This window comes from Manihot esculenta, chromosome 13, assembly GCF_001659605.2.
Source record: "Manihot esculenta cultivar AM560-2 chromosome 13, M.esculenta_v8, whole genome shotgun sequence".
NCBI classification, from domain to species: Eukaryota; Viridiplantae; Streptophyta; class Magnoliopsida; order Malpighiales; family Euphorbiaceae; genus Manihot; species Manihot esculenta.
The window spans coordinates 36,929,836-36,952,686 of NC_035173.2; the positions used below are offsets into that span (position 1 = coordinate 36,929,836).

General features: G+C 42.8%; 1 protein-coding gene across 1 annotated transcript; it reads left to right on the forward strand.

Annotated features, from left to right (window-relative positions):
• Positions 1 to 20,260: 20,260 nt before the first annotated feature.
• LOC122721527 (pupal cuticle protein 36-like) lies at positions 20,261 to 21,569 on the forward strand (the record flags this gene model as incomplete). The annotated part of the gene is made up of 2 exons (XM_043949389.1): positions 20,261 to 20,312; positions 20,416 to 21,569. Coding segments are annotated over exons 1-2 (1,206 nt in total), but the record flags the coding sequence as incomplete, so codon positions are not given.
• Positions 21,570 to 22,851: the final 1,282 nt, after the last annotated feature.

The window sequence follows — 22,851 nt, forward strand, 5'->3', positions numbered from 1 at the left end:
AAGTCAAAAGTGAGAGGTGATAATTTTTTTCAGAAATACCCTTCTCTTAATGTGAAATTCCTTTTTTTTTTTCTTTTTCATGTTTTCTCCAGTAGAAGTGGGTTTAGTGAGAGTTAATTTTGTCAATTCACGTGTCCCAAACGGCTATTTTGTACGGAAGGACTGCGAATTTGGACAGAAAAATAAAGTGAGAGATTTAAATATTGGGTCGTCAAAATAGAGGAACAGAAGTGTTAATTATGTTAAATCTCAGGGACTAAAAAGTTTTTCCTATTTTTTATTTTTTTTCCAGTCAAAGTAGTGCCGGGTTATAGGAAAGAAAAAATAAAAAATATCCCCAATATTATTTTCCCTGAATTTAAAATTTATTAATTTATTAATAATAATTAAACATAAATTAATTATATTATTAAAAAATTATTAGAAGAGTAAAAAATATTTTTATTAACCATTTAAAAGTTTACCATTAAAAATTTACAAATTAGATTATACATTTTTATAAAATGATAAAATTGCTTTCGTCCAATTTTATTAATTTATAAAACTTAGAATATAATTAACAAAATTTTTAGTATAAGAATTAATGTGTAATTAATTTTTAATTTTTAATAAATTATTAATAATATAATTAGTTTATACTAAATTATTATAATTTTTATAAATTTAGATATTAAATAAATTATGATTTTAATTTAAGTATTTATTGAATTAATTCTAATTAATATAGGAGTAAATTCCTCTAATGTGGTTGATGGTTAGATCACGCTCATCGTCAATTTTTGGCTAGAGATGCTGTTAAATACAGTTGATGAGATGGTGGATTATTATAATTATTAGAAACGATGGATCGATAAAAGATAGACGGTAACTGCCAATGAATTTTTAGAATTAATTTTAAAAAATAATAATTAAGATAATTTTTGTAAAAAACACTGTCTGATGAATTTTTAGGTGTTAGTCTCAAAAAATAATAATTAAAATAATTTTTATTAAAAAATGCCAAAAAATATATAACCGTTAGATGAATTTTTAAGTGTTAATTTCAAAAATTAACTGTCAAGTGAATTTTCAAGTGATAGTCTAAAAAGACAAGGATTAAAGTAATTTTTGCCAAAAAAATGCTATAAGGTATGTATTCGTCAGATGAATATTCAGGTGTTAATACTAAAAGATAATAATTAAAGTAATTTCTTACAAAAAATGCCACAAAGTAAGTAATTGTCAAATAAAATTTTGAGTGTTAATCCTAAAAGATAAAGATTAAGATAATTTTTGCCAAAACATATTATAAAGTGGATAATTGCTAGGCGAGATATAAGACTAGTAACCACCAGGCATGTGCCCGAGTGTCAATCCTATTAAAAAGGTTTAAGGCATTTACGCCTAAGCCTCAAGGTGACTGTCAGGTAGAGGTTCGAATGTTACTTACAATTAATAATATATCTTTTGCCTAAAGCCCCAAGATGGGTAACTAATAGGCAGAGGTCCGGGTGTTAGCCTAAATTATTAAATATTTTTAAGTTATTTTCACACTATTATTTTTATATTGTTAAAGTGATGTATCGAGTATTGATTCTTACAGTTTAGGGTTTAGGTCCAGGGTCCACGGATTAGAATTAAGTATTTAGGGTTTAGGGACCCACTTTTATAAAAATAAATATTTATCGTAATTTCAAACACTAGGGGTGAGCAGTATTCGGTTCAAACTGAAAAAACCGATCGAACCGAACCGATTTGAAAATTTAATTCGGTTTTTTATACATTTCGGTTCGGTTTTTAATTTCAGAAATTTCATTTTGATCAGAAAAAAATCGAAAAAACCGAACCGAACCGATTAGTGATAATAATATATTTTTTCAATAATATAGAGAAATTAAATCATATTAAGATTAAAATATTTTAATTAAATTTTAAAATATTAAAAATAAAGTGTAAAAAAATTAAAAAATTATAAAAAATCAAAATCGATCAAACCAAACCGAATCGAACTGAATCAGACCGGTTCAGTTCGATTCAGTTTTTGACCAAAATTGATTTGATTCGGTTTTTATAAATACTAAAATTTCGGTTTTCGGTTTATTCGGTTCGGTTCGATTTTGAACCGAATCGACCGAATGCTCACCCCTATCAAGCACTTGCACAAATGATTTGTGTGTAAAAATTTGCGACCGACCGTTTTGGGTTAGAAAATATCAAATATGTCCTTAGTTGGCAAACTTGTTCCCGAGTTTTGAGACCTACTTTTGTAAAGCTAAACATATATCATCCTTTCACACACTTGCACAAATAATTTGTGTATAAAAACTTGCAAGTGACCATTTTGGAGTTGGAAAATATCAAATATGTCTTTAATTGGACAACTTGTCTCGGAACTCCGCGATCCACTTTTATAAAGGTAAATATTTATCGTCATTTCAAGCACTTGGACAAATGATTTACGCGTAAAAACTTGCAAATGACCATTTTGGAATTAGAAAATCTCAAATATGTCCTTAATTGATAAACTTGTTTCGAAGCTCCAAGACCCACTTTTGTAAAGGTAAATATTTATCATCATTTCGCTCACTTGTACAAATTATTCACAGATAAAAACTCGTGAGCGACTATTTAGAGTTAAGAAATATCAAATATGTCATTAATGGGCAAACTTGTTCTGGAACTCCAAGACCCACTTTTGTAAAGGTAAACATCTATCGTCATTTTGCGCATTTTCACAAATGATTTAATATGCATAAAAATTTGCTAGTCACCATTTTATGGTTGAAAAATATCAAATATGTCCTTAATTGGCAAACTTGTATTGATGCTCCGGGACTCACTTTTATAAAGGTAAATATTTAATGTCATTTTAGGCACTTTTAAAAGTGATTTGAAAAAAAAACTTGCGAAAACCCATATTGGAGTTGAAAAATATCAAATATGTCCTTAGTTAACAAACTTGATCTGCAATTCTGAGACCTACTTTTATAAAGGTAAATATTTATCGTCATTTCGCGCACTTGCACAAATGATTTGCGCGTAAAAACTTACGAGTGACCATTTTGGGATGAGAAGTATCAAATATGTTCTTAGTTGGGAAATTTGTTCTAGATCTCCAAGATCCACTTTTGTAAAGGTAAACATTTACAATCATTTCAAGCGCTTACACAAATGATTTGCACATAAAAACTTGTGAATGACCATTTTTGGATTGGAAAATATCAAATATGTTCCTAGTTAATAAACTTGTTCCGAATCTCCAAGATCCACTTTTGTAAAGGTACGCGTAATTGCACAAATGATTTGTACGTAAAAACTTGTGAGTGAGCATTTTGTGATTGGAAAATATCAAATATGTCCTTAGTTGGTAAACTCGTTCCAGAGCTTTGGGATCCACTTTTGTAATGATAAATATTTATCGTCATTTCACATACTTGTATAAATGATTTGCGCGTAAAAACTTGCGAGTGATCATTTTAGGGTTGGGAAGTATCAAATATGTCTTTAGTTGGTAAACTTGTTATGGAGCTTCGGGACTCACTTTTGTAAAGGTAAACAATTATCATCATTTCAAGCACTTGCACAAATGATTTGCACAAAAAACTTACGAGTATCCATTTTAGGGTTGAAAAATATCAAATGTGTCCTTAGTTGGCAAACTTGTTCCAAAACTGCGGGACCCACTTTTGTAAAGGTACGCGCACTTGCACAAATAATTTATGCATAAAAACTTGCGAGTGAGCATTTTGGGGTTGGAAAATATCAAATATATTCTTAGTTGACAAACTTATTCTGGAGCTCTAGGACTCACTTTTATAACGATAAATATTTATCGTCACTTCACACACTTGCATAAATGATTTGCGAGTAAAGACTTGCAAGTAACCATTTTGGGGTTGAAAAACATCAAATATATCCTTAGTTGGGAAATTTATTTCGGAGCTTCAGGATCCACTTTTGTAAAGATAATCATTTATCATCATTTCAAGCACTTGCACAAATAATTTGTGCATAAAAACTTGCGAGTGACCATTTTGAGGTTGGAAAAAATTAAAATATGTCCTTAGTTGGGAAACTTGTTATGGAATTCCAGGACCCACTTTTGTAAAGGTAAACAATTATCATCATTTCAAACACTTGCACAAAAAAACTTACAAGCGGCCATTTTAGAATTGGAAAATATCGAATATGTCCTTAGTTGGTAAACTTATTCCGAAGTTTCAGGACCCACTTTTGTAAAGATACGCGCACTTGCACAAATAATTTGCGCATAAAAACTTGCGAGTGAGCATTTTGGGATTGGAAAATATTAAATATGTCCTTAGTTGGGAAACTTATTCCGGAGCTTCAGGACCCACTTTTGTAATGATAAACATTTATCGTCATTTCAAGCACTTGCACAAATGATTTGTGCATAAAAACTTGTGAGTGACCATTTTGGCGTTGAAAAAGATCAAACATATCCTTAGTTGGGAAACTTGTTCTGGAGCTCTGGGACCCACTTTTATAAAGGTAAACATTTATCGACATTTCAAGAACTTACACAAATGATTTGCACGTAAAAACTTGCAACTCACTATTTTGGGGTTGAAAAATATTAAATATGTCCTTAGTTGACAAATTTGTTATGGATCACCGGGATCCACTTTTATAAAAGTAAACATTTATCTTTATTTTGCGCACTTGCACAAATAATTTGAACGTAAAAACTTGTGAGTGACCATTATGGGGTTGAGATATATCAAATATGTCCTTAGTTGATGATGATCTGAGATCCAGAAAGAAGTAGGGTTTTTATATGTATGAGAAAACTCAGCCTAGATGGGTCGTGTTTCCGTCTTTTATTCCTTTTATCCTTATCCTCTAGTGACGCATAACTGCCACCTTGCTACAGTGCCACCTGTCGCTGTCACATAGAGCCGTACGTACGGGAGTACCTGCTTGCCCATCCTCATCAGACGGCCATTTAATTCCCTTTCGACGCCCGTGCTGATAGGGTCATGGTAGCTAGGCTTGCTCTCCTACTCCCCATCACGTCAAATGAGTTGGTGTAACGACTCGAAAACCGAACCGCTATCGGCACTAGGGTTCAGATCGACTTAAGGTCGCCGGAGCCCGTAGCAAGCCTACTGTACATCCTATTACACCTGATAAAATCCCATACATGATCACAAGATAAAATAAAAACATAAACATCCCATAAATTGAAGCTCGACCTGTGCATGCATCAAAACTAAAAACATAAACCCATACTAGAGCCCTCATCAAATGCCTCAAGCTTAGTTCAAACATAACTCATTATTAAAACTTTTACATAAGAATCATGTAAACAGGGATTACAAGGCAATCACTAGAGCAAAGCACAATTCTAAAACCATAAAAATATTACATGTCCACATCTACACTATTATATTAGACTATACCAGCAACTATGTCGACTTTCCCGAGCTATATTTGACCCTATAAACCTGGGGTTAGGGGAAAGGGATAAGCTACAAGAGCCTAGTGAGCAGAAAATAAAAATAGTTTAATAAACATATGATCGAATGAAATGCGTCACAACACAAACAATACACATCAAGATGGACTTGTCACCAGTAACCCTCTACATATTCCAATAATGTCCGGCCCTCAACGGGAGCTCCTTAGGACTTCCTCTTAAACATAACATAATATATCCATAATGCTAGGGGCGTAGAATGGGCCTCGATGTAATATCCAGCTAGACTCCGGTATCAGAATTCCTACCGTCCGGTGGAATCTCGGATGTCGAAAACCTCTAGAAGGGTAAAATCATGTTTTCATAAGATGTTTTAATGTATTTTAAGGTTTTAAGTAAGAAAGAAATTGAGTTTTGAATGAAAAAGACCATGGAGGCATTTCCAGGTTCGGCCGCTGAACGTGGGATAGTTTAGGGGGGGCACGTTAGGCTTCTGAATGTGGCTCATGTTCGGCCGCCGAACATGCATGCGTTTTGGAGTCGCCTTCGGCTTCCGAAGGTGGCCTGACTTGCCACTTATAAAAGGACCCATGGTCGAAAATGGGCGAGCTTTCTCCCCTATTTTCGGCCAACGGTGAGTCCATGCCCTCCCATGGTTGGTTTTGATGTTCTTCCTCAAATCTTTCGAGTTTTAACAAGTTTTATCTTGGTTTTGAAGATTTTTGAAGCTTAGAGCAAGTTTTGGAGCTTGGAGGTTCAAGGAGCTAGATTTCTCCCATCTCCAAGTTAGTATCGTCTTTCCTCTCGATCTTCAAGAGGTAAGCCTAGATCCTACCTTTATTGTATGTTTTAAATAAGTTTTATGAAGTTTATGGGGTAGAAATGCATGTGTAAGTTAGTTGATTGTATGTTAGGGTTAATGTTGAGTTTTTGAGTAATGTATGTTGTTTGAGTTGCCTTTTGTGTTTGTGTTGGGGTTTAGGAGAGTTTGAGACCCCTAAATGCTGATTTGCTTGTGTATGAATGTTGTAGAATAGGTAAATGCATGTTTGAATGGTTTGGGAGGAAAATGTGCAATGTTTGGCTAAGTTCTGCCACTTTGGAAGAACTCAGGTTCGGCAGCCGAAGGGACTTTCGGCCGCCGAAGGTGCCGCCGAACATGCATGAGTTTCGTCTCTGGAAAGGACTTTCGGTCGCCGAAGGTGCCGCCGAAAGTGGCTGAATTTCGGCTCTGGAGGGACTTTCGGCCGCCGAACCTGCCGCCGAAAGTGCCCTGTTCAGCCTTCCTTTGCATGATTCCTATGATTGTTTTAAGGTGTTTTAGGGGATTTTTGGGGAGTATTTTAGAGTCATGTTCATATATGTTTGGTCCCTCATTCGAGTCCACCTGTGTAGGTTCGGACCCGAGGAACCGAGGACCCCTGCAGTGAGATAGCTGCTTCAGTGTCTTGTCAGAGCTAGCCTAAGGTGAGTAGAATGACTCTTTATGTTTCAAAGCAAATAATGAAAGTTTTAGCATGATTCACGCATCATGAATGCCATGAGATATATTAGGTTGTTTGCATTAGAATTCACGAATATGTTGCATTGCATAATTTAATGTTGATGTGGATGAGTGTTGAATGATTCATTAGCCCTCGTATGATGATATGATATGACATGATATGGTATGGTATGTATGACCAGTGAGGCCCATTCTACGCCCCTGGTACTATATAAGAGAAAGACCAGTGAGGCCCATGCTACGCCCTTGGCACTATTGGAATGTTGTGTTATCTTATGTAAGAGAAAGACCAGTGAGGCCCATGCTACGCCCCTGGCACTATTGGAATGTGTTGAGGGCTATTGGTGACAAAACCATCCTTGATGTGATTTGTTTGTGACGTGATGCATTCCATGAGATCATATGTTTTAAATATTATGTTTTACTATTATGCTCATTGGGCTCTAGTAGCTCACCCCATTCCCTTAATCCTCCAGGTTTGCAGGTACGGACTAGATCAGGAAGTCGGCAAGAGTAAAGTTATGTTTTATGTAATAGTTAGCTGTGGACATGAGAAAGACATTGTAATGTAAAGTATCGTAATGTAATGTAATGATGTTTATTGAGGTTTAGAGTTGTGCTTGACCCTAGTATGTTGTTAATCCCTTTTTGGTACATGATCTTTTTAATGAAAAGTTTTAATGATGTTTATGTAAACCAAGTTCAACGTATGATATGCTACCCCATTGGAGTATTTGATGAGGGCTCCAGTGCGGGGTTTTATGTTTATGAGTTGTGTATGCACAGGTTGAGCTTGGTAGATGAAAGAGAAGGTTTAATGTTTTATGTATATGTATGATCATGTATGGGATTTAACAGGTACACAAGATGTATGTTAGGCTTGCTACGGGTCCCGGCGGCCTTATGCCGATCTGGATCCTAGCGCCGGTAGCGGTCCAGTTTCCGGATCGTTACACTCGACCTGGACTTCCTTATCATATCATATCATATCATATTCGAGGGCTAATGGGTCATCCAATATCCATCCACATCAACAGTAAATTATGCAATGCATCATATTCGTGAATTCTAATGCAAAACAACCTAATACATATACATGACATTCGTGATGCATGAGTATGCTTAAAAGTTTGAATTCTTTAAAATAATAAATCAATTCAGTTCTACTCACCTCTGGCTGACGCTTGCCTAACACTGACACAGTTATTTCACTGCAGGCCTCTACGGTCTCCTAGGTTCGATCCTACATAGATGGACTCAAATGAGGGACCAAACATAACTATTACAAGACTCCAAACAACTCCCCAAAAATCCCCTAAAACATTCCAAAGCATGCATGCAAAATAAGCAGAAGAAGGTTGGGCAGGGGACTTTTCGGCGGCAAGTTCGGCTGTAACGACCCGAAAATCGGACCGCTACCGGCGCTAGGATCCGGGTCGACTTAAGGCCGCCGGGACCCGTAGCAAGCCAAACATACAACCTGCAAACCTGTATAATCCCATACATGATCAACGACATACATAAAAATTTAAAACTTTTCTTTTCGTAAACATCAACCAAACTCAACCTGTGCATAAATATAAACATAACTTTGATCCCTCTGTGGGATCTCATCTGTGCCCTCAAAGGGTAACATAACCTGTGTTGAGCTGGTTTACATAAACATCATCAAAATCTCTAAGATCATGTATAAAAAGGGATACAACATTCTATGGTCAAGCACACACTAACATCCATAAAACTCATTACATAACTATACTGTACTTTTACATTACAATCCGATCATGTCCATTGCTAGCTATTACATAAACATGACTTCTTTACTCTATCCGGACTCCCGCACTATACTGTACCTGCAAGCCTGGGGGTAAAGGGAGAGGGGTGAGCTAAAAGCCCAGTGAGCTGAACTATTAAAACACTTTAATACTATGCTCTATGAAATGCATCATAACACAAACAATTCACATAAGGGTTGGGTGAACTTGTCACCAATTAGTCCAAGTTAACTCTGTGCCAGGCCTGTAGAATGGGGTCCTGGTCTTTCCTGTCAGAACATACATTACTTACCATTTTCCCAGGGCCTCCTCTGGCTCCTGGTCTTCAAGTCCCATAGCCGTACTAGACCATAGGATGGGATCCTGGTCTTTCCTTACTCTGTGCCAGGCCTGTAGACTGGGGCCTGGTCTTTCTTACTCTGTGCCAGGCCTGTAGCATGGGGCCTGGTCTTTCTTACTCTGTGCCAGGCCTGTAGCATGGGGCCTGGTCTTTCTTACTCTGTGCCAGGCCTGTAGCATGGGGCCTGGTCTTCCTGTCATGGACTAACTGGGTCATCCGACATTCACCCACATCAACAATAATTTATGCAATGCGGCATATTCGTAAAAACTAATGCAATCATCCTATTGCATAATCATGATGCATGAAACATGATAAAACATTTAATTTAAAAGATTAAGTTTTAGTTCCACTCACCTCTGGCTGACTCTGACAACACCGAAGCAGCTGAACTCACTGCTGGGGTCCTCGGTTCCTCGGGTCCGAACCTACACAGGTGGACTCAAATGAGGGACCAAACATACTTGAACATAACTCTAAACTACTCCCCAAAAACCCCCTGAAACATCATGAAAACATCACATAAAAACATGCAAGAAACGGCTGAACAGGGCACTTTTGGCGGCAGGTTCGGCGGCCGAAAGTCCCTCCAGAGCCGAAAGTCAGGCAGGTTCGGCGGCACCTTCGGCGGCCGAAACTCCCAGACAGAGACGAAAGTCTTCTTTCGGGGGCAAGTTTCGGCAGCCGAATGCTGCCTCCACAAGGGGGTTCGGCGGCCGAAACTCCCTTCGGCGGCCGAACCTGGTTTCTGCCAGAAGGGCAGAAACTTGGTTCACATGAACCCCTTGCCACCCAAAACCTCAAATCATGCATAAATCTCAACCAAAACATGCATACAAGTTCCCTAGGGGTCTCAAACAGTCATATACCCCAACTACAACACTTCAAATACACAAAATCCACACACATTGTTCAAAACATCAATATTAACCCATAACTCAACATATACCCTAACATGCATTTCTACCCATAGATCTTGCATAAAACTTATTTAAAACACATAAGGAGCTTAAGATCGGCTCTTACCTCTTGAAGATCGAGAGGGAGACGACCTAAACTTGGAGATCCACGAAAATGAGCTCCTGAGTTCCCAAAGCTCCAAAACTTGGTTTAAATGCTCAAAACTTGCAATGTGAGTTTAAAACTCAAGAAAAATGGAAGAGATTTGGAGGAAGAACACAAGAGTTGCAAAGGGAAGGTCAGAAGCTTGCTGTGGCCGAAAATGGGAGAAAGCTCGCCCATTTCGGCTAAGTGCCCCATTTATAGGTGGCTGGCCAGGCCACGTTCGGGGGCCGAAAGTGCCTCCGCATCCATGCAATGTTCGGCGGCCGAACTTGACTTTCGGCGGCCGAACCTGGGTTTTCCTCCTATGACTTTTCATGCAAAAACTCATTTTATTTAATACTTAAAAATCATAAAACTCCTTAAACATTTTACAAAAACATGATTTCACCCTACTAGAGGCTTCCGACATCCGAGATTCCACCGGACGGTAGGAATTCCGATACCGGAATCTAGCCGGGTATTACATTCTCCCCCCCTTAAGAACATTCGTCCCCGAATGTTCCTCAACTAGTACATGCATAGCAATCAACATAACATACACATGAACCACATAGAGACTAACCTTAAAAGAGATGAGGATATTGCCGGAGCATAGACTCCCGTGTCTCCCAAGTGCATTCTTCCATATTGTGGTGGTTCCACAGGACTTTCACCATTGGGATTTCCTTGTTTCTCAGCTTCCTGATCTGGGTGTCTAGGATCCGTACTGGCTGCTCAACATAGGTGAGATCCTCTTAGATCTCCACATCAGGCTCACTAAGAACCATGCCCGGATCTGACACGAACTTTCTCAACATAGAAACATGGAAAACCGGATGGATTCTCTCCATTGAAGCAGGTAAATCTAGCTTGTACGATACACTCCCAATCTTTTGCAAGACTTCAAAGGGTCCGATGTACCGCGGAGCCAGCTTACCTTTCTTCCCGAACCGAACCACTCCTTTCATTGGAGACACCTTAAGCAATACCAGATCCCCCTCCTGAAACTCTACTAGTCTTCTGCGGATGTCTGCATAACTCTTCTGTCTGCTTGCAGCTGTCTTGATTCTTTCTCTGATTAAGGGTACCACCCTGCTGGTGATCTCTACTAGTTCAGGCCCTGCCAAGGCCTTTTCTCCAACTTCCTCCCAGCAAACAGGTGACCTGCACTTCCTTCCATATAAAGCTTCATATGGAGCCATCCCAATGCTAGCATGATGGCTGTTATTGTAGGCAAACTCCACCAAAGGTAGATGTTGCCTCCAAGAACCGCCAAAGTCCAGCACACACATTCTCAGCATATCCTCTATGGTCTGGATGGTCCTCTCTGATTGTCCGTCTGTCTGTGGATGGAAGGCAGTGCTGAAATCCAACCTAGTACCCATGGCATCCTGCAGACTCCGCCAAAACCTGGAGGTGAACTGGGGTCCTCTATCTGACACAATAGAAACAGGAACCCCATGCAGTCTGACTATCTCATCAACGTACACCTGCGCCAACTTGTCCACAGAATAGCCACTCCTGACAGGGATGAAGTGAGCAGATTTGGTGAGTTTGTCCACAATCACCCATATGGAGTCCAATCTGTTGGACGTCGCCGGTAACCCCACTACGAAGTCCATAGCTATATTCTCCCATTTCCACTCTGGAATAGGTAGCGGGTTAAGCATTCCAGCCGGCTTCTGATGTTCCAGCTTCACCCTCTGACACACTTCGCAGGCTGACACAAACTGCGCCACTTCTTTCTTCATAGTTGGCCACCAATAAACCTTTTTCAGATCTTGATACATCTTGGTGGCTCCGGGGTGAATGCTGTATCTTGCATTATGAGCCTCTCTCATAATGTCTCCTTTTAGCCCTATGTCATCTGGTACACACAATCGACTCCCATAGCGGATGTAAGACCCCGCTCGTTCAGACATCGGAATTCCTACCGTCCGGTGGAATCTCGGGTGTCGGATCCTTCTGAGGGGTATAGTAGGGGTTTTCTAAAAGGTTTTCTAAAATGTTTTTAAGTGTTTTATGGTTTTAAATGGAAAAGGTTTTGGGTTTTTGAAGAGAAAAGACCAAGGAGGGACAATCAGAGGTTCGGCCGCCGAAGGTAAGTTCGGCCGCCGAACATGGAAAGGCTTCGGGAGTGCCTTTGGCCTCCGAAAGCTTTGTGGGAGCAAGTCAAGGTTCGGCCGCCGAAAGTGAGGTTCGGCCGCCGAACATGCATGAGTTTAGGGGGCACGTTAGGCTGCCGAAGGTTGTTGACCAGGCCACCTATAAAGAGCCCTCAGATCGGAAATGGGCGAGTTTTCTCCCCATTCCCGAGCTCAGGTGAGTGTATGCCCTCCCTTGGTTGTTTGTATGTCTTTCCTTCAAATCCCTCAAGTTTTTCATGGGTTCTATCCTTGGTTTGTAGTTTTAAAGCTTAGATCGGAGGTTTGGAGAGCTTGGAGCTTTTGGAGCTTGGATTCTCCACACCTCAAGCTTTGGGTCGCACCAATCCTCAATCTTGAAGAGATAAGTGTAGATCCTTGTTTTCCTTGAGTTTTAATAAAGTTTTAAGTAAGTTTTGTGGAGGTTTTATGGTTGAGTATGGGTAGATATGCATGTTTAGGTTTATGTGGGTTTTATGCCCAATGTATGTTATGTGATGATGTGTTGAGGAGTTTGAGTTAGTTTCCTTGCTTCCTATGCTTGTGGGAGTGTGTATGCATGCTTGGGAGAGAGTATGTGAGGTTTGGGGATGTTTTGTGAGGTTTGGAAGGCTGTTGTGCACGAAGGCTGAGTTCTGGATGAACTCAGGTTTGGCCGCCGAAGGTGGTTTCGGCCGCCGAACGTGCCTGAGGATGCATAGGTTTGGCCGCCCAACCTTACCCCCGAAAGTTGAGTTGTGGCTTGAAAGCAGACTTTCGGCCGCCGAAGGTAATGTTCGGCCGCCGAAAGTGCCTGACTTTCGTCTCTGAAGAGAGGGTTCGGCCGCCGAAGGTGCCGCCGAACCTACCCGAGTTTCGTCTCTGGAAGGGGCTTTCGGCCGCCGAAGGTGCCGCCGAAAGTGCCTGTCCAGCCTTTTCATGGCTGTTTCCTATGCATGTTTCAGTGATGTTTAGAGGGGTTTTTGGGGAGTTTCTTATGAGTTGTTAGAATGTGTTTAGTACCTCATGTGAGTCCATATGTGTAGGATTGGACCTGAGGAGAGGTGTCTAGCTTCAGTGCTAGTTGACCCTGAGTTTGTTGAGCAGTGGCTTCAGGTGAGTAGAACTAACCAAATCTTTTATTTTAAGAAATCTAATGCCTAAAGCATACTCATACATCATGTTATGTAATAGGATGATTGCACTAGTTTCACCATGCCCATGCACCATGTTTATATGTGATAGGATGATTGCATTAGTTTCACGAAGGTGACGCATTGCATAATTTGCTGTGTATATGATGAGATGGGTGGACCAAGGCGACCTCAATAGCCCGCAAGTCTGTCATTGAGTCTTTGTTAATCGGGCGAGTACATGTAGGAAAGCCTCATGAGAGCTCCTTCGGGGCCAAGTTTTGACAGAGGGAATGTTGGGGTCATGTCTAACCCTGAGGGGAAGGACGTTACGTGAACCCTCTAAAATCACCCGCAAGAGGAAGAGATTTGCTAGCATGAACTCAAGCGGGAGTGAGATGTTTGTTGTGATATAATTGTGATATGACGCATTTCATGAATGCATGAATAAGAAGAATAATTGAATTGAATAAAATGTCTTTATAATAAAATACATAAAAAGGGTGGAACAATAAAATAGATAATAATAAACCTAAAAAAAAAAGGAGGAACTAAATCAAATGTTTTTCTCTGTTTCTACTCACTGGGCTCTTGTAGCTCACCCCATTCCCTTAACCCCAGTTTTGCAGGGCCAGAGTAAGTAAGCCAGAGTTCAGTCAGAGTAAGCTATGGGGAAAGAAGAGGTTCAAGCATGGGTTGCCATGTTTGGTTGTAATAGCTTAGTTGTGTTTTGTTTATGTATAAGAGATGCTTGTATGTATATGTTTATGGGGATAGTGGATGTTATGTAAGAAAGTTGTTAAAGAGATGATATGTTATGTAATGCTATGTATGTTTTGTATGTTTGTTTAGCTTAGTGGTGGACATGATGATAATGATGATAGATGGACTTGATGTATGGTCCTTATGTATATAAAGAATATGATGAATAGAAAGCGTAATGTTAAAGAGTTAGAACCAAGTTGAGAAAAGTATATGCATTGTGGCATATAGTCGTGCTTTGCCTAGTGTTGGTTAATCCCTTGGTCATGCATGAGCTTGTTTTAAGGCAAGGTAAAGCTTTATAAACGTTTTTATATTGTATGCAAGGTTTTCAGAATGTTTTAATCTCATGAGTTTTGAATGGCCGTGAGGGAAGAAAGGGTCTCAATCCCTTGACCCAAAGCAGGCATGGTTTTAAAGCAAGCTTGATGACCCACCTAGTATGAGGTTCTATGTTTTCATGCATAGGTCAAGCTGAGGTAAGGAAAACAAGTTTAAAGGTTTTTACAAGATCAAAGCTTAAGTTTTTATGTAAAGTTTGATCATGCACGGGATTATACCTAGAGTTCAGGATGTTTAGCAGGCTTGCTACGGGTTCCGGCGGCCTTAAGCCGATCTGGATCCTAGTGCCGAGCAGTTTGGGGCCGTTACAAGAGGGGTACCGGTTTTCGGGCTGTTACAGCGGAGGATCCCCTTATTGTCGAATCTGAACTCACTTTCCTTGCCTGACTGAACAGTCCTGGCAATCTTCACTAACTCTGGGTCCTCATGCTGTTTCTGAGCCACCTGCTCCAGAAACACGGGTGTCACTTTCATCTGAGCAACCAAGGCACCTGTACCAGACAACTCCAACTGTAGACCTTCCTCAATGAGCTTGTAAAACTCCTTCACCACTGGCCTTCTCTCTGCCCTGATGTGGGATAGACTGCCTAGTGACTTCCGGCTTAGGGCGTCTGCCACGACATTCGCCTTACCCGGATGATACTGAATCTTGCAATCATAGTCACTCAGCAGCTCTACCCATCTCCTCTGTCTCAAATTCAAATCCCTCTGACTCAAGATGTACTGCAGGCTCTTATGATCTGTAAAGATCTCACATTTTACCCCATAGAGGTAGTGCCTCCACATCTTGAGTGCAAAGATTACTGCTGCCATCTCAAGGTCATGTGTGGGGTAATTCAACTCATGCTTCTTTAGCTGCCTCGAAGCATAAGCAATCACCCTCTCATTTTGCATCAGTACACAACCCAGTCCCACACGAGACGCATCACAAAAGACTGTAAAGTCCTCATCACTAGATGGCAGAGCTAAAACTGGCGCTGAAGTCAACCTCTTCTTAAGCTCTTCAAAACTCTCTTCGCACTGGTCGGTCCACACAAACTTCTGATTCTTCCTGGTCAGTCTGGTCAGAGGAGCTGCTATCTTTGAGAAGTCCTAAACGAACCTCCTGTAGTAACCTGCCAAACCCAAGAAACTCCTGATCTCTGTCACTGAAGTGGGTCTAGGCCAGTTAGCCACAATTTCTGTCTTCTTGGGGTCCACCTCTATCCCATTCTCTGACACTACATGCCCCAAGAACGAAATGCTCCTTAGCCAGAACTCACACTTGGAGAACTTGGCATACAAGCCATGTTCCCTCAAGGTCTGTAGAACCAACCTCAGATGATGGGCATGCTCCTCTGCATTCCTGGAATACACCAAGATATCATCTATGAAGACAATAACGAAGTGATCCAGGTACTGGCTAAACACTCTGTTCATGAGGTCCATGAATGCTGCAGGGGCGTTAGTTAACCCGAACGGCATCACAAGGAACTCAAAATGCCCATATCTGGTCCTGAAAGCTGTCTTTGGCACATCTTCTTCCCTGATCCTCAGCTGATGGTACCCCGATCTCAGATCTATTTTGGAGAAACAACCCGCTCCTGCTAGCTGGTCGAATAGATCGTCGATCCTTGGCAATGGGTACTTGTTCTTGGTAGTGACTTTGTTCAACTGCCTGTAGTCGATACAAAGTCTAAGGGATCCATCCTTCTTCCTGACAAACAAGACTGGAGCACCCCAGGGTGAGGTACTCGGTCGGATGAAACCCTTGTCTACCAGCTCTTGCAACTGTTCTTTCAACTCTTTCAATTCTGCTGGCGCCATCCTGTAGGGAGGGATAGAGATCGGTCGGGTTCCAGGCATCAGTTCTACGGGTCATGTTTGGCTTGCTACGGGTCCCGGCGGCCTTAAGTCGACCCGGATCCTAGCGCCGGTAGCGGTCCGATTTTCGGGTCGTTACAGAATGGTATCAGAGCCCTAGGTTCATATGGTCGGACCTAGAGTGTCGGGCTCATAGATGTTATAGAAGGTCAAGCACAATAGGAAAGATCATGTCCACTAGGATAGGATGTGGAGTCCTGTCTTGTATGATGATGTGAATGCCATGATAATATGCATGTGCATTAATGATATGCTATGATATGTGATGTATGAGATGCGGGTTCATGTGTGCCCACATGAACCATATGATGCTAATGTTGCTTGTGATGTGTACTGTTTTTCAGAAAACAGGATGAGAGGAACTCGTCGATCAGCAAGATTGACTGGAGTACCACCTGAGGATGAGGGCATGAGCGCCCGTCCTCCAGCATTGCCTAGGGCAATGTCTAGCAGGTCCAACAGGGACAGAGTAGCAAGAGACCCTAGAAGGTCTCTGGATCTGGGTAGGAGCAGATCAGTCAGAGGGACAGTTCAGGGAGGAGCGTCAGAGGATATGGGGGATGATATGGACGTAGAACAGAGAAGGGATGGCAGTTTGGGAGTCAATATGTCAGAAGAAGGAATGGGAGAGTCCCAAGGAGGCACTCAGGCCTCGGGATTTGTACAGCCACCTCACTACCCACATCTCTCACAACATCCCGGGTATTCGATGGGAGGTACATCGGATTACCCTAGTTTCACCCCTTATCCCACACAGATGCCATACCCACCATACTACCCACCTTACTCTCAGTACCCAATGTATCCACCTCCACCCTATTATCCAAGTCCAGCAAACCCTACCTCAGAAAATATTGCACCACCTCCACCACCTGCAGAACCAGCAGCCCCAGTTGCTCAACCTCCTAGATCTAGATCAGCCAGTGGGAGCAAGGTCAAGATGACAGACTATATGAAGCTGGGTGCTCCCCAGTTCGAAACCGGTGATGATCCGTTCGTGTACTTGGAGCGGGTCAAGGCAATTACAGATGAGATTGGGGCTGATGACAGTAGAGCCATTCAAATGGCCGGGTTCACGCTCAAGTGCAAGAAGGCACGGGAGTGGTTCAAAAATTATGTGAACCCGAGAGTGGACAGCATGACTTGGGAGGAGTTTGCTAATGAATTTGCAGGGTGGGCTTTCCCTGATAGTTCAAGGGAATTGAAGATGATAGAATTCGAGCAGTTGAGGGCACAGATGAGATCCCACAGAGGGATCAAAGTTATGTTTATATTTATGCACAGGTTGAGTTTGGTTGATGTTTACGAAAAGAAAAGTTTTAAATTTTTATGTATGTCGTTGATCATGTATGGGATTATACAGGTTTGCAGGTTGTATGTTTGGCTTGCTACGGGTCCCGGCGGCCTTAAGTCGACCCGGATCCTAGCGCCGGTAGCGGTCCGATTTTCGGGTCGTTACATCGGCGGCCGAAGGTCTCTTAGAGATCCAAAGTCAGAGATTTTCGGGGGCAGATTCGGCGGCCTAAACCGGCCTAAACTCCACACAGATCCGAAGGTTGGAACCTTCAGAGGCGGGTTAGGCAGCCAAAAGGCTGCCTCCACAAGCAGGTTCGGCGGCCGAACCTTGCTTCGACGGTCGAACTTGGGTTCTCCAACAAGGCAGAACCCGATTTTGCCCTAAGCACATAGCCACCAAACACTCCGATCCTCACACCCAACTACTCAAAAACATTCATACTCTCTCAACATGTATAAGGGACATAAAACTAGCCTAATCCTCAACAAGCAACAACAAAAACAACACAAGAGAAAACATTCATTATCAACCTAACTCAAACCCTAAAACTTTAGATTTAAGCATTTCATGCAATAACAATCCTTAACCCCTTCTTAAAACTTATTTAAAATATAGAAAAAGCAAGGAAATAAACTTACCTCTTGGAGATCTAAAGGTGACAGCAACCCTAACTTGGAGATGAGGTAAAACGGTCTCCGGAGGTCTCCAAGGTTTAAAACTTTAGATTTGAACTCAAATATTCAAAAAGAGAGAAAACTCATGAATTTTCTAAGAGATTTGAAGGAAAAACAACAGGAGCAAACAAGGGAGGGCTAGGACTCACCTCTGCCCGAAAATGGAGAGAAAACTCTCACATTTTCGGGCTGAAGGCCTCTTATAGGTGGCTACATAAACCACCTTCGGCGGCCGAACAGGAAGGTCCCGCGGCGGCATGGAGGAATCACCTTCGGCTGCCGAACTTGAAAGTTCGGCGGCCGAACCTGAAAGTTCGGCGGCCGAACCTGAAAGTTCGGCGGCCGAACCTGAAAGTTCGACCGCCGAACCTGGGGTTTTCTTTCAAAAACTCTTCTCTTTCGTTTTAACACAAAACTCTAAAAGAAAGAATTTTCAAATTTATTTTATGAAAACCTTATTTTTACTCTTCTAAGGAGATTCTAGGTTCGAGAATTCCGGATTCCAATGGGGATTTTGTTGGAAGGTTGGAATTCCGACGCCGGAGTTTAGCCAGGTATTATAGCTGGGTTCCTCTCTGATGAGCTCGGGCCCTCGGTCAGCCCGGCCTGCTTCAACCGCGGGTTGGGTGGTGTGCTAATGGGTCAGCTTATGTAGTGGGTTCTGATGGATTTTGGGCCTGGTTCTTCTTCAGGGCTCGACCTCAGCCTGAGTGCCAGTGGTCTAGCGGTTATCAATTGGCGAATTTGTTCCGATACTCCGGAGCTCACTTTTGTAAAAGTAAACATTTATACTCATTTCACACACATGCACAAATGATTTGCACTTAAAAACTTGCGAGTGACCATTTTGGGGTTGAGAAATATCAAATATGTCCTTAGTTGGCAAATTTATTTCGAAGCTCCGGATACCACTTTTGTAAAGGTAAACATTTATCGTCATTTCGTACACATGCACAAATGATTTATGCTTAAAAATTTACGAGTGACCATTTTGGGATTAGAAAATATTAAATATGTCCTTAGTTGGTAAACTTGTTTCAGAGCTCTAGGACCCATTTTAGTAAATGTAAATATTTATTGTCATTTCGTACACTTGAACAAGTGATTTGTGCGTAAAAACTTGCAAGAGACTATATTGGGATTGGAAAATATTAAATATATCCTTAGTCGACAAACTTGAACCGGAGTTCTGAGACCCTCTTTTGTAAAGGTAAACATTTATCGTTATTTCGTGCACTTGTATAAATGATTTGAGTGTAAAAACTTGCGAGTGATCATTTTGAGGATCGAAAGTATCAAATATGTCCTTAGTTGGCAAACTTGTTTTGGATCTCCGGGACCCACTTTTATAAAGGTAAATATTTATTGTCATTTCAATCACTTGCACAAATGATTTGCACATAAAACTTGTAAGTGACTATTTTAGGATTGAAAAATATCAAATATATCCCCAGTTGACAAATTTGTTCCGAAGCTCCGAGACCCACTTTTATAAAGATATGCGCACTTGCACAAATGATTTGGGCGGAAAAACTTACGAGTGAGCATTTTAGAGTTGGAAAATATCAAATATGTCCTAAGTTGGCAAACATATTCCGGAGCTTCAGAATCCACTTTTAAAGATAAACATTTATCGTCATTTTGTACACCTGCACAAACGATTTGCGCATAAAAAGTTGTGAGTGACCATTTTGGGATTAGAAAATATCAAATATGTCCTTAGTTGGCAAACTTATTCTGGAGCTCCAGGATCCACTTTTATAAAGGCAAATAATTATCACCATTTCAAGCACTTGCACAAATGATTTGCACAAAAAAACTTATGAGTGACCATTTTGGGGTTAGAAAATATCAAATATGTCATTAGTTGGCAAACTTGTTTCGAAGCTCCGGAACCCACTTTTGTGAAGGTATGCGCACTTGCACAAATAATTTGAGGATAAAAACTTGCACATGAGCATTTTGGGGTTGAGAAATATCAAATATGTTCTTAGTTAGCAAACTTATCTTGGAGCTCCGGGACTCACATTGTAAAGGTAAATATTTATCATCATTTCAAGCACTTGCACAAATGATTTGCGAGTAAAGACTTTCAAGGGTTCAGGGTTCAGGGTTCAGGGTTCAGGGTTCAGGGTTCAGGGTTCAGGGTTCAGGGCTCAGGGCTCAGGGCTCAGGGCTCAGGGTTCAGGGCTCAGGCTCAGGGCTCAGGGCTCAGGGCTCAGGGCTCAGGGCTCAGGGCTCAGGGCTCAGGGCTCAGGGCTCAGGGCTCAGGGATCAGGGCTCAGGGCTCAGGGTTCAGGGCTCAGGGTTCAGGGTTCAGGGTTCAGGGTTCAGGGTTCAGGGCTCAGGGCTCAGGGCTCAGGGTTCAGGGCTCAGGCTCAGGGCTCAGGGCTCAGGGATCAGGGCTCAGGGATCAGGGCTCAGGGATCAGGGCTCAGGGATCAGGGCTCAGGGATCAGGGATCAGGGCTCAGGGCTCAGGGCTCAGGGCTCAGGGCTCAGGGCTCAGGGCTCAGGGCTCAGGGCTCAGGGCTCAGGGCTCAGGGCTCAGGGCTCAGGGCTCAGGGCTCAGGGCTCAGGGCTCAGGGCTCAGGGCTCAGGGCTCAGGGCTCAGGGCTCAGGGCTCAGGGCTCAGGGCTCAGGGCTCAGGGCTCAGGGCTCAGGGCTCAGGGCTCAGGGCTCAGGGCTCAGGGCTCAGGGCTCAGGGCTCAGGGCTCAGGGCTCAGGGCTCAGGGCTCAGGGCTCAGGGCTCAGGGCTCAGGGCTCAGGGCTCAGGGCTCAGGGCTCAGGGCTCAGGGCTCAGGGCTCAGGGCTCAGGGCTCAGGGCTCAGGGCTCAGGGCTCAGGGCTCAGGGCTCAGGGCTCAGGGCTCAGGGCTCAGGGCTCAGGGCTCAGGGCTCAGGGCTCAGGGCTCAGGGCTCAGGGCTCAGGGCTCAGGGCTCAGGGCTCAGGGCTCAGGGCTCAGGGCTCAGGGCTCAGGGCTCAGGGCTCAGGGCTCAGGGCTCAGGGCTCAGGGCTCAGGGCTCAGGGCTCAGGGCTCAGGGCTCAGGGCTCAGGGCTCAGGGCTCAGGGCTCAGGGCTCAGGGCTCAGGGCTCAGGGCTCAGGGCTCAGGGCTCAGGGCTCAGGGCTCAGGGCTCAGGGCTCAGGGCTCAGGGCTCAGGGCTCAGGGCTCAGGGCTCAGGGCTCAGGGCTCAGGGCTCAGGGCTCAGGGCTCAGGGCTCAGGGCTCAGGGCTCAGGGCTCAGGGCTCAGGGCTCAGGGCTCAGGGCTCAGGGCTCAGGGTTCAGGGTTCAGGGTTCAGGGTTCAGGGTTCAGGGTTCAGGGTTCAGGGTTCAGGGTTCAGGGTTCAGGGTTCAGGGTTCAGGGTTCAGGGTTCAGGGTTCTAGGGGTTAGGGTTTAGGGGTAGGGGGTTAGGGGGTTAGGGTTTAGGGGTTAGGGGTCAGGGTTTAGGGGTCAGGGGTCAGGGTTTAGGGGTCAGGGTTTAGGGGTCAGGGTTTAGGGGTCAGGGTTTAGGGGTTAGGGGTCAGGGTTTAGGGGTCAGGGTTTAGGGGTCAGGGGTCAGGGTTTAGGGTTTAGGGTTTAGGGTTTAGGGTTTAGGGTTTAGGGTTTAGGGTTTAGGGTTTAGGGTTCAGGGTTTAGGGTTCAGGGTTTAGGGTTCAGGGTTTAGGGTTTAGGGTTCAGGGTTTAGGGTTCAGGGTTTAGGGTTCAGGGTTTAGGGTTCAGGGTTTTTAGGGTTTTCAGGTTTTAGGGTTCAGGGTTTAGGGTTCAGGGTTTAGGGTTCAGGGTTTGGTTAGGGTAGGTTTCAGGGTTTGCGCAGGTGGGTTCAGGGTTCAGGGTTCAGGGTTTTAGGGTTCAGGGTTTAGGGTTAGGGTTTTAGGGTTTCAGGGTTTAGGGTTTTAGGGTTTGTAGGTTTGGTTTCAGTCGGGTTCAGGGTGTCAAGGGTTTAGGGTTTAGGTGTTTAGGGTTCAGAGGTTGTAGGGTTCAGGTGTCAGGGTTCAGGGTTTAGTGGTTTAGGGTTTAGGGGTTTAGGGTTTAGGGTTGGTTATGAGGGTTTAGGGTTTAGGGTTTAGGGTTTTAGGGTTAGGTTTAGGGGTTTAGGGTTTAGGGTTTAGGGTTTTTAAGGGTTTAGGGTTTAGGGTTTAGGGTTCAGAGGGTTCAGGGTTCAGGGTTTAGGGTTTTTAGGGTTTAGTTAGGGTTTAGGGGTTAGAGGTTTTTTAGGGTTTAGGGTTTAAGGGTTTTAGGGTTTAGGGGTTTTTAAGGGTTTAGGGTTTAGGGTTTTTTAGGGTTTAGGGTTTAAGGGTTTAGGGTATTTTTAGGGTTTAGGGGTTTAGGGTTTAGGGTTTAGGGTTTAGGGTTTAGTAGGGTTTGTTAGGGTTTAGGGTTAGGGTTTAGGGGGTTAGGTGCGTTGGGTTAGGTTAGGTTAGTTTGGTAGGGTTTAGGGTTTAGGGTTTAGGGTAGGTTTAGGGTTTAGGGTTTAGGGTTTAGGGTTAAGGGTTTGCGTAGGGTTTATGGGTTAGGTTAGGGTTTAGGGTTTGAAGGGTTAGTTTAGCGGTTTGGTTACGGGTTTAGGGTTTAGG